The sequence below is a fragment of the Pelecanus crispus genome, chromosome 5, assembly GCF_030463565.1.
Source record: "Pelecanus crispus isolate bPelCri1 chromosome 5, bPelCri1.pri, whole genome shotgun sequence".
Taxonomy (NCBI): domain Eukaryota; kingdom Metazoa; phylum Chordata; class Aves; order Pelecaniformes; family Pelecanidae; genus Pelecanus; species Pelecanus crispus.
Window position 1 is genome coordinate 41,410,856 of NC_134647.1, and position 12,579 is coordinate 41,423,434.

The 12,579-nt window shown below is 43.7% G+C and overlaps 1 protein-coding gene across 2 annotated transcripts in view; it reads right to left on the minus strand.

The window, feature by feature from the left end:
- The window catches only part of FN1 (fibronectin 1), a 55,093-nt gene that overhangs the window by 13,341 nt on the left and 29,173 nt on the right, over nt 1–12,579 (minus strand). The window contains exons 21-32 of one of the 2 annotated variants that reach the window (XM_075711642.1): nt 12,032–12,126; nt 11,507–11,675; nt 10,567–10,653; nt 9,621–9,812; nt 7,028–7,300; nt 5,798–5,980; nt 4,727–4,816; nt 3,904–4,173; nt 3,385–3,501; nt 2,785–2,949; nt 1,927–2,082; nt 1,023–1,136 (exon numbers count right to left, since the gene is read on the minus strand). In XM_075711642.1, the coding sequence (XP_075567757.1) occupies nt 1,023–1,136; nt 1,927–2,082; nt 2,785–2,949; nt 3,385–3,501; nt 3,904–4,173; nt 4,727–4,816; nt 5,798–5,980; nt 7,028–7,300; nt 9,621–9,812; nt 10,567–10,653; nt 11,507–11,675; nt 12,032–12,126 (1,911 nt within the window). The remainder of the gene's footprint in view (nt 1–1,022; nt 1,137–1,926; nt 2,083–2,784; nt 2,950–3,384; nt 3,502–3,903; nt 4,174–4,726; nt 4,817–5,797; nt 5,981–7,027; nt 7,301–9,620; nt 9,813–10,566; nt 10,654–11,506; nt 11,676–12,031; nt 12,127–12,579) is intronic. The other variant, XM_075711643.1, reaches the window with a different exon arrangement.

A 12,579-nucleotide genomic window follows, 5' to 3' on the forward strand; every position in this document is an offset into this window, starting at 1 on the left:
CCAGATTTTCATCAGATTCATCAGATTTTCCTAGCAAGGTGGGAGCTCAGTGCTAGACAGCAAGGCAAGTGAGCCTTGCTCCACAGAAGTCTAACGTGGCTACCACAGAGCTATATCCATTTGTTACACAAAATGGAAGGATCTGGCATATCATTTTTATATTGGATCCAAACTGTGCTTTTCTAAAGGATTTCAATGTTTTTATTTGCTAGGTTATATTAGTCCTGGATTTTCTGCATTTTCTAGTTGGCAAAGGTGATTTTTGTCCAGGAATTTGTTGGCTTGAAATTGAGATGCACTCTTTTCCCACCTCTGCAAAGCTTCAGAGAAGCTTCTGTTGTCTTCAGGATAATTCTGTAAGTATTTGGGGCTGAGCTGTGGTTTTGAATACAAGCCTGAGCAAGGAAATAATGTGCATGCAAATCCCTACCCCAGAGGTGTCCCTGAAAAAGGCACGTTACGTGAGAGAGATCCCTCCGAGTTATATGTTCCCTCCTCTTTGTGTCCAGAGCAGTACTACTGTTTTCTACAGGCAGACAGAGGATGTTGAGGGCTGCACTGTCCTTTCTTTTGCAATGCTTCATCCCAAGTTCTTGATAACTCATGCAGTTTCCCTTACTCCCTTGCACAGGGCAAGTGCTCCCAAGCCAAGTCCAGTTCCTTGACAGTAATTACCTTTGCCACCTAGCTCCATAAAGGAGATCTTTGCACAATTTTTCCACTGATTGGCTGAAGGTAAACAAAACCCAAAAAGATTTTGCAGCTTTAGGGAAAGAAAATCAGAAGCGCATCATTTTGGTGGGTTGGGGAATTGCATTTTGCCAGTGTTTGAGGAAGAGGGACTGCATTTTCGCCAGTATCTGCAATTTAGGTACACAGTATTTATCACAGGGCAGACCACCTTGCATTCTCCAGGAGACTAGGCACCTGCCATTTGCTTTCACTGGGGATGTGATACTGCATGGCAGATTCAGACATCAATAGATAACATTTGTTTTGTTACCGTGAAGTGAAATACATACTGGTGACAGCTGTCTCAACCAAGGGGAGGCTCTCTCCATTCTGATTCTGAGCATAGACACTGACCATATACTCAACTGTGGGCTGCAGACCTTCGATAGTGACTTGCGTTTGATCTGGCAGGAAAGAACAACATTAGTCCATCCGCAGCTGCACAAAGCTGCAGAGCATTGGCCTCTAAGCAGCCTTGAGTGAAGGGCCTGTATTAGCCATATATCATTAAAACGAGATAGGATTGACACATCAGGTTCACCTTTTGCTTGCACTATGCCTCTCTGGCAGTGCAGGACAAGGCATCTGCTATTTGTACCTGTTCAAAGGCCCCACAGCTAAAAGGGCAGCTCAGCACAGCAAAAAAAAAAAAAAAAAAACCAAACAAACATAAAGCAAGAGCAGACCAGCTTCACCATTTTCAGGGATAGGATTGACCATTAACCCAACTGCATCACAAGCATTCCTGAGTGCTAATCTCTGCAGATCCCACAAAACCCACTGTGTTCCCAAGAGCTGACTTGGCAGACTTTATGGTAATGAGGTCAAGCCTATAGCATATGTGACTGAGTCCATGCTACGACCAAGGGTCAAGGGTTTCAGGGGAAGTTTTGCTGGATGCTAGAAAATCCAATGGCATTTCTTTGAAATCCAGGTGCCTTTCAGAGACACTGAGGTTGCCAAGAACAAACCTTTGCAGCACAGTGGTGTCAAAGAAATGTGAAACTTTTGGGGCAAAAATTTGCCCTAGTTTCTCCTGGATGAGGCCCAGCTGAAGTCAGCAGGATGGCAAAAAAAGGTACAAGCAGGAGAAAGTTTGGCTTCGAGCATATGTGTAGTGCCTGCTAGTGTTGATTCTAGTGGTCACGTCTGGCATTCTTTACAGATCTGGCGAAGGATGTCATGTACCCTTACCTGCAGGGACATTTTTAGTTTTTGTGGGCCCATGTCCTTTCTTGGGGACAGCTGTCACCCGATACCCTGTGACTGGGGATGTTGAAGGGAGCCATCTGATGCTGATGCTGTTGTCCTGGACGTCGGTAACTTGCATCTGGGATGGTGTGTCTATTTCTGGGCAACAAAAACAGTTTTTTCTGAGTATGTTGGTACAGGAAACCCTCCCTCCACTGTCACCTCCTAGCTGAATTTCATTCTGCTCTTCCTTTTCTAGGCTGTGCTTCTTAGAACAGAAAACACATGTTGTTATTTATTTGTCCCTCACACTAGCCCAGAGCAAAAAAGCCTTAACCATGACATGTGGGTGACCTCGGTATCAATGTTAGTTGAGGATTTTTGTTGTTTTATAGGCTACTAACTGCCTTTATCTGCAGCTACAGTAGGAGTAGGATTAGGCTATATCCAGATCAGGAGTGAGGTAACAGTCCTGGAGTTAGAAAGTCAGGTCTCATCAGAATCACATAATATGACAGTGCACCAGAAGCAACAGAGTTAATCCAACAGTGACCCCATGATATGAGAGTCCAATAGGATTTCCACTCTGCAATAAGCAGTCAAATAATGCTTGTATCCCCATCTGGACTCCACAGGGTCTCCCTCCTCCAAAAGTTCAAGTCCACAATCCCCTTCTGTGTCATGCCATTATCATGCTGGGCCACCACGATACGCGGCTCCGCTGAAAATGATGGGCTTACAACATAGCCCATGACTTCTAAAAGAAACCAGGGATCAGTAATACAAATTTATGGGGATAAGCCAACACAAAGCTGTAGGGTTTTTTGGTGGGTTGTTTTGTTTTCTTTAAACAGGTCTCACCTGTTTTGTAGGTGACAGTGACTGGCTTGCTACTGGCAGGGCTGTCTCCACGGCCCGTTACAGCATACACAGTGATAGTGTAGTCTACACCAGGTTTGAGGCCAGTGATGGTAGCAGTAGACGTGGAGCCAGGCACTGTAAACTCCTGCACAGGGCTGCTTCCACCTAAGGAGGTTAGGGTGGAAAAACAAATGTAATGGATCTCTAAATTATACATTTTAAATCATTACAAAAACTAGGACAATCCTATATACATCAAGTTGAAGACAGGATCCTGTTGATTTCAGTGGTTCTTCGGTCAAAGTCTTTTTCAGACCAACCCAAGGAAAAGAATGAAATATGTACACAGAACCACCTCTGAAATGACTGGAGTGCTCCAAATGCTCTTTCTTTTTGGTAGACAAAAAATGATTTGCTCTCCTTTAAAAACAAAAGAAACCTATATTTGGCAATCTTCTCTAAATATGCTGCAAGAATCTTAGAGATACAAGAATTTTCTGCCTGCTACAGTCAAACTTGCCTTTGCTATTTGCTGTGGCTTTCTAATGGCCTCAGAATAGAGTTTCTGCTCTGTGACTGGCCATAGCAGCCTGCCCTCACCTGTTTCACCGTAAGTGATCCGGTAGTATCTGACTGTCACTGCAGGAGCATCCCAGGAAACCACAAGGCTGGTCGGGCTGGTGGGGGTGACTTCCAGGTCCCTTGGAACATCAGACACTAGAAAAACAGAGAATTGAAAGAGAGAGTTTAGATGTAGTTAATGTACATCAGCTACGTATTCCACCTATCATACTGTACTCTTCTGCTGCTCATCTGCCTTAGCTTTAGCCCAGTGTGCACACCTCTACAAGTGATGTATCTGGTTAAAAACCATCCGGCATTGAACTAGATTTCATGAAAAAAGTTCTGCTGGCCCTAAAGACATCTGACTTGATCTGAAAGTAGCATAGGTCCTCCCACCTTTTTCTAAATCAGGCCCTACCTCAGTATCACAAGCACTTCCTCATGAGCAGAGTTTCACCAGCTGGTAGACAAGATCTGGTTTAACAGAAACTACTTTGCTAGAGGATGCCCAAAATCCTCACGGTAACTTTTAGCCAGTGATCTCTTAAGGCTCACCTGTTGTTTGTTGGCCAACCAAGGGCATGCTCTCTTCCCTGCCATTGATGGCAATGATGCTGACCACATACTCAGTCCCTGGAAGCAGGTTGGTAAGGGTGATGGAGTTCCGTGAGGGGGGCACGCGGTCCTCCTTGGGCCTGCCAGCACCGTGCTCTGGGTGATGCCGGATTTTGTAGCCTGTAATGGTGGCACGAGGAGCAATCCAGTGGACGGTGAAAGAGTTAGCAGTTATATCCGAGAAGTCAAGGCCAGTGGGAGAATCAAGACCTGGGTATTTCAAAGAGACAAGAGTCTGAGCTCAACTGTCATGGTTCATTAAGCTCAGTACCACAACACTGCCAGATCCTAAGCCAAATGCTATTCAGCCACGGAACTAAACATATGTGTGTTCAGGATCAAAGCAAGATAAACAAGCACTGGAACGCGACTGCAGGAAAAAAGTGTATGGCACACACAGACAACACAGCATAAAACAACACACATGACCAGCAAACTCCACTACACAGTTACAAAACAAGAAAGACTCAGTGATAGATATGATAGGCTCTGCCTAGGCTTGTTCTCAGGCAGACACTGTCGGTGTATTCACACCAGGGTCTACAATGCTCTATTTAAAACCAACAGAAGTTCTGGCTCTCAGACATAATGAGATGTGAGATTTCCTAGAGCTTCCCAAGATGCACATCTGTATTGCTCTTTGATATCTAGCTGATGACCCATCAACGAGGTGACAATACAGAAGAAAGAGCAATGAAGTCCCATTAATGAATCTTAATGGATGTCATTAATCACTCATGTGTCTTAGGCTGTGTCTAAGTACCTGTTTTCTGGATTCCAGACAAAGGTGCACTCTCATGTTGCTCAGAAACACTGTAGACTCTCACCAGATATTCAGTACCAGGGAGCAGATCTGTGGAGTTTAAGCACAGGAATTTAGACATATTCCTTTACTAATAGCTAGAAGTCACTCAACGTACACAATTTTAACTGTGTTTCTTAAGGGAGGTAATTAGATTTTGCTTGATGGAAGATCTGAGCCTCCAGGACAGTCAAAAATTTAAATCGGTTCTTTTTGTGGCATTATGGTTGCTTGCCACGTTTTAGCCTGAAGGAGCATTGTATCCTCTATCATTGCTTCCTTAGTTTGCGGAGACTGGCTAGAAGCAATTAGTTTTCTATGAGGTCCCTTCTAGTTATCTAGTAGTTTAGTTATGCACTGTGTCAAAGCTTTAGCTGACATAAACTGGAATAGGGCCAAGGATTTCCAACACAGCTATTCTAACTCAGATGAGCTCCAGATCTGGTCTCTTATTCTGAAAGTGGATATTGTCTCTCACTCAACCAACGTGATTCTAGGATGGAGAAAAAAACTTCAAATACAACACAGCTTTTGCACTAGCAAAAATTAATGTCAGTTTTTTGAAAATGCCCACGTTTTGTTGCCATGTCCTGTAACGTTCCAAACAGTATTTATTTTCTGGTCCCGAGCATACAAAGCCAAAGGAGCAATGACCTTTTGCACATTCTGATCCCCTCCCTGAACCTCTGCACTGCAAGTCCTTGACGTTTTTGGCAAACCGGATGAGTAATATGTATTTACTCTTAATACCTAACCAGGCTGCAAATCAAAGCAATTGCCCCATAGTCCAATTCATCACTGTCCTTGGATTGATGGGAAAAACTTTCCTGTGGTTTGGCTTTAACTCGGGTAAAGCAAGTGGCCAAACCCCATTTAATGTGAGTTTGTATGAGGCTACTTCAACATCAGCTTAGATCAGCTGAGAATTTGGCCAGTTACACTTACAGTAAGCAATTATTCTTTTGCCTCATCTTATGTCATTTATAAGGGGCCTCTCATATTTGTTTGACTTAACGTAGGTAACCCACTTACTTGTTAAGATCACCATGTTGTCCGAGGGTGAAATTGTCAGCTCTGCAACGTCTTCCTCCTTCTTCACAGGTGAGTAGCGTACCAAGAAACTGCTCAGCACGATGGAAGTTGGTGCAGTCCAAGTCACTCTCATAGTATCCGGCCCCACATTAGTGAAGCGGAGATCAGTGGGAGGAGGCACAGCTACATAGCAAAGAACAAATATATCTTAGTTCTCCGATTCATGAAAGTTGATCGAGAGGTATGTCCAGGGAATCACCAGAGAAAGTATCTCATGCATAACAGACTACTGTGTCAAACCCATGCAACCAGACTTCTAAACTACATTCGGTTCTACTATAGTTAAGAGAAAAATATGTCTGTACTACTGTCAGGCTCCTTTAACCTCTTGGCAATTCCCAGTACTTTAAGTATACCCTGTGGGGCTAATTTGAAAACAAGGTAGCAAGTTTCAGTAACATGCTTCTTGCAGCTGGATTTCGTATTACAGATGCAGAGCCAACAGAGGTTTAAAGTTGCCATACAGCAGCTAACAGATGGAAAAGTAATCTCATCTAGAATTCATACATGCACACACAGGAGAGGAGAGGGTATATCACTAATTTCCTATGACTCTACTTCTACTTGTGTCGAAGGATTTACAGCCTCAGGATTTTCAAACACAATAGGATTTCATGCAAGAACCAGTTTTCAGCTCGCCTCCTGCTCATGCACTATAGAGACCCTTGACGGTGTGGCATGGCTGTCAATGGCATGTACCCAGGGAATGGTGTTTCATCTGCATCCTTTGGGGCATTGTGGAAAGAGTGGGGCCACCACTGAAACAGACTGCTGGAAGCTCAAATAGTTATCAAGGCTGGAGGGTGTCTGCTGAACTGCTCTGCCCTCTGGCACTCTTATTTTGGGGAATTACAGTTTGAAAGTGGTGAATATACAGCTCATATTTCAGGCTCTTGATTCCAGCTGGATCCCGGAAATCTGGATAGCAGAAGGTGAATGAGCCTGGCAAGTCTGCAGCCATTCACAGTATTAAAATGCCTCAAGTTAGAAAACTGAGCAGCGCATATCCGTCCCCAGCTGCCATTTAGAAAAAGAAGCGAGCTGGGTCTGTCTGGCTTCCCCCCAGTGAGCAGCTCGATTCCTCTTTGGACAAAGCCCCATCATCCCAACAGCCAGTGACAGCATGAAACACCGTTCATGTCACAAAACACAGAAGTTTTCAAAATTCACCCGTTTGCTGTGTCAGAGTGGTAGGGGCGCTCTCTCCGCCATTAATGAGTGTGATTACACTGATGTCGTAATCAATGCCCGGCTCCAAGCCTGTGACTGTGTAGTATCCTACTGAGGAGTCCACAAAATCTTCAAAAATAGGGACACTTTCTCCTGCCGCAACTACTGTGATGCGGTAGCCAATAATGGTGGAGGCATTTAACGGGGTCCACCTCAGGCCGATGCTTGAGTCAGTTATGTCAACAAAGCTTAGGTCAGTGAGTTGGGGCACCTCTAATGAGTTAAAGAGCAAACGGGAAAGGCAAAGACATACAGAGGCAAAAGAAAGACAAGGGAGAAAAAAGCAGTGTTCATCACTATTAACATTGACAGAACTTTAGAAGCAATTGCAGTGATATGCAGAATTTCTCTTGGGGTTTGGGGGAAAAGGAGGGGTTTTTTGGTGAGGGTTTTTTTTTTGTTTGGGGTTTTTTTTTCTTTTTATATTGTACTCTTCAATGCAGTCTCCATCTGCCTCCCCGGGCAGACAGAAGCTGAAACCCCAATCTCATGAGACAATGCACTTCCACTTCAGACATACAATTTTTAAGAAGGGCTACAAGAGGCACTTAACTTGCAACAAATTTACTTTGATCAATGATGAGCCGTAAAGACCCATCATTTTCTGATGGAAATAGAAACAGAAAAAAAACATACTACCAATTTTTTTTTTTTGCAGGTAGAAAACAAGAGATCAAAGTCTATTAAACAAAACTACTCCTCTGAAATATTAGTTGATTGACCCTCCAGATTTTTGTCTTGTTCGAATGGTAAGTCTAACTTCTATCATTGGGATCATAAAAATATCAACCTGTTTGAAGGGGCTAAACCAGCCTACACCCTCAGCTAGTGAGAACCATCACAAAGCTTCAGGGTAGATCATCCACTATCTGACTATTTACACTGGATTTGGAAAAAAGTCTCAAATCCCTGTAACGGCTTGAGGATTTGGCCCAGAATTCCTCAAGTTCTACTTACCACTAACTGCTGCAATATATGTGCTAAAACCAGATGATACGGAACAGTGAGTAGTAAGACACTTTCTTGGAAAGATGGCAAATGGTTAAAAATGACTTTTAGATGATAAGTATTCTGTAAGAGCAACAATGTCCCCATATTCAGAGGTTATGCCCAGCACATGATATGTCCAAGAGGCTGACTTGATTTTTGGCTAAATTGTTCAAAAATCTCAGAACTGAACCACTGAATAAAGATCATCTTCTAGATACTGCCTAAGTTTTTGTATGGCAAACAAGCACAGCTGTGACTGTTTTCTCTATGGATATTATTCGTATAGCAAAGTTGTTCTTTTCCTGTATGTTAGGACCACCAGAACTGGGCAAGAGGTGGGGAATGTTATATGCATCTAATTGACAATGGCCAAACCCTCAGCTGCTCAAGTCAATAGATTGGTATTGATTAAAGCCACAAGATTTGGCTATGTAACTTCAGCAGAGTGATCCTGAAATCACTGGGAGAGAATGGATGCTCTTCCTCCGTCAGGATCAGACACCAGTAGGTGAGTCAAAGATGCAGGACTCTGTGTCCATTCTGTTGGGTCATTACAAGTTAGCTTGAAAAGGAATTATGGTACAGTAATATGGCAAAAGACTGGTTTTAATAACAGTGGTTATGTTCTATTTTAATGTCTTTCTAGGAAAAGACTTATTTTACAGAATAGGTGCAAAAAAATGCCAGTTTTCTGTAAAATCATTGTTAATCCACATGGAATGCATGTACCATATCACCTTTAAAGAGTGCTAAAAGCCATAGACATACATTCTTAGCTTTCCCCCACCAGAAGATGGTAGAAGTCTAAAGCTTTTACTGCTTTAATTATGCAGTATCACAGTATTAGTTCACCCCCAGGGAGCATACAGCACTTCAGTGAAGCATGGAAATTTTAAAGCAGTGTTATAAGAGCAAGCAAACACAGTAGCTGGCATCATTTCAGGGCTGAGCAGAAACAAAAACAAACAAAGCCCTCACAAAGGAAAATTAAATGAAACCATTTGGGGAGATGCATATTAATTTTGCTACTGTGGCTACAAAGGTAGTTTCTGCAGTCATCTCAGCATGTAATGTGAGGTGGCACACACCACTTTGTGTCCCAGAAGTGCTACAGTGAGGGACCTTTCAACCTTGGCTTTCCTCTCCATTGTGCTGAAGTGATCTTGTGCCACTATTGCTGCCAAAGTCTCTCCTGTGTTCTCTTCTCACTCATACCTCCCTTCACCTACTTCCCATTCCCACCAACTGTGCTCCAGATGCCAGGGCACTGCAGGGCCAAGTTAAATCTCCATCGCTCTTCAGCTCAGTGTACTGATACAACAGATCCATCTCTTTACCACACCCTGTTGACAGACAGTGTAGGCTGCTCATGCAGAGAAGTACACAGGTATAAGAACTGCTCTGTCACATGCTGGAACATGGCTATTCCGCTTCTAAGTCTAAGTCCTCTGCTATCAGACTAACAGGAGTTTTGCAATGTAGAGGTCTCGGGCTCAGCAATTTGACTTTAAGTAGCTAAAATGGCTGCTCATCCTCTCATTACCTTGCGTGACAGTTTCAGAGATGGGGACACTCTCCTGGTCGTCCTTGACTGAGTAAACGCTGACGTTGTACTCCACACCAGGGTTTAGGTTTTCAAAGGTGCAAGTGGTCTGATCTGCACCTACTACTTCCTCCAAGGTAGAGCCCTGCTGCCCATTGGTAGGAGCAGTGGTCACTCGGTACCCACTGATGCCTGAAATACAGATATACCAGTATGCAGTAATCTCATGCTGTATTGATTACATCAGGCCTCAGTATAAACAACTGAAGCAAACACATTACATTTTACAAGTGATTTTGCCACCCTGAGTCCAGCAGGCAAGAGGTTGCTTTGTCAAGCACCCCAAAACGAGCTTCCCAGAAGGTAGCCATGCCCTACTTACAGCATAGTTTCAGTTCGCTTTGAGACGTTACCAAACTGAAAATCTCACAACATGTCAAGAAGACATACATCTAGTGACTGAGAGTGGCACTTTCAAAAGCTTTCAATCCTTGTTTTACGGAAGTCAATTGTACAGCTCCATCAGCTATTGCTGGAGAAGAGTTCTTCTTGAACACTTTCAGATCTTCCATGCTTACTCTCAATGACATGAACTCATTCTTCACTGCCAGCAATCTTTTTGGTCCATTTTGCTTTCCTTCCCTCTGACTTCTTTTAAACCACTGGGGATATTTGAAGAAATCCTTCAAATACCGAAACCAGCTGAAATATTTAAATGCTTTCATACTCCAAAATAGCATTTTACATGAAGAGTTCTATGGCAACCTATACTTAACTGTGAATTTTATCCTTGAAGATATCTAGAAATATGTACATTTTTCCTTAAATGACTCAACAGCAAGCTTCCTATCAAAGTCTCCTTAATGAACTGCAAGGCACCACAGAACAAACATTAGTGTTCTGATACAACAGGAGGTTCAAGCACAGTGTGAGTTCCCATAGTTACCTGGAGTTGTGCTTCTATCCCAAGAGACTACCAGGATCCCTGTATCAGGATTGGGCTCCAGGCGCAGGTTGGTTGGTGGAGACAATGCTGCAAGCGTTCAGACAAATGGGTCATTTATGGCACTGAGAATCATGCTAGCTCCCTCAGCATCCCTTCTCCCCGTATTATATCCTCACCCTTCAGATTCAGCTAAAAACATTCTCCTGAAGTTGTGACCCTGCATTGCATGAGCTAGTGCTACTGTCGCCTAAGCGTCAAAAATAAAAAAAACCTTCCAAGACCATGACTCCCTGTCCTGGTTTTGGCTGGGATAGAGTTAATTTTCTTCCTAGTAGCAGGCATAGTGCTGTGTTTTGGATTTAGTAGGAGAAGAATGTTGATAACACACTGATGTTTTTAGTTGTTGCTAAGTACTGCTTATGCTAGTCAAGGACTTTTCAGCTTCCCATGCTCTGCCAGGTGCACAAGAAACTGGGAGGGGGCACAGCCAGAATAGTTGATCCAAACTGCCCAAAGGGCTATTCCATACCATATGACGTCATGCTCAGTATATAAACTGTGGGGGGTTGGCCGGGGAGCAGCGATCGCTGCTCGGGAGCTGTCTGGGTATCGGTCGGCGGGTGGTGAGCAATTGCATTGTGCATCACTTGCTTTGTATATTATTATTACTGTTGTTATTATATTATTATTATCATTACTATTTTACTTTATTTCAATTATTAAACTGTTCTTATCTCAACCCAGGAGTGTTTCTCACTCTTACTGCTCTGATTCTCTCCCCCATCCCATCGGGGTAGGGGGAGTGAGCGAGCGGCTGTGTGGTGCTTAGTTGCTGGCTGGGGCTAAACCCCGACACTCCCAGAAGACAGCCATTAATTTGGGGAGCATAGGGGAAGCAAGTGAAAGAAGGAATAATTGTGGAAAAGCAGATGGGTCGTACGTGTAATCACTCTCCTGATGATTGGAGTCTCTCTCTCCTGGCCGTCCATCAGGACTGTGAGGCTGTAGGTGTACTCCACGCCAGGGGTCAGGCCAGATATCACGATGCTGCCAGAATCAGAGATGACCTCCCGAGGAGCCTCTCCACCTTGGCTTGGGCGCACACCCAGCTGCAGAGAAGCAGCAAAGTTTGATTTTCAGTCTCAAATACTCCTATCCCAGCTAACTATCAGCATCCTGACTTACCATCCAACATGAGTATCATGGGCCTTATGCAGAACACTAACTGTTAATCCTGTAACTTCAGTTTTAGATGTCCCACTGATGAACTTGACCTGAAGCCCACAGGACATGCTTGCATTGACCTCTGTGACCTAGACCTGCCCCCTGTAAGCAGCATGTCTTTTGCACCTCTTCCCTTTGTGCTAATATTTTCACTGCAGTCCATAGTAAACAGCTTTAATCTGTCCTCCCTATCACAATGATGCAAGAGGAAAAAGAAACATGGGACTTCAGTTTCCCCTACCTTGAAACCAATCCTTGGGGCAGGTGTCCAGGTGATGACAATAGAAGTCTCAGTCACTTCTGTGTTAAAAGGAGGAACAGAGCCAACAGGCTGATCTGTGAAGTGAATTGACAGAGTTGAAGTCTAGCTGCTGTGATGGCACCACACAGATAGAAAACCGGACCTACAGCAGTCCAAATAGCAAGAGGTATGTAATAAGACACTGAACTATATTACTTTTGAAAACCCATTGATTTGGGAGGGATCTGACAGATGACTTCTGTCTGCTGCTGGGCTTGATAGACACAATATGCGAGTGGTCTAATCATAGCCAGTGTTTTTGTTGTTCCTGAGGAAGATGAAAATATTGAACTGGGCCTTGTAAGTCCTCTATGCATCCAACCCCAAGTATTCGGGGAATATTGTTTTTGGCATACCTAAAGTGTTCCTCAAAAAGCAGCTTTTTTTTTTTTTTTTCCTTCACCCACCATATGCCATTCAATCAGCAGAACACTACACCCCTGTCTGTCATCCAGCTGTCCCAGCTAGGACCATCTCATCCCTCAACA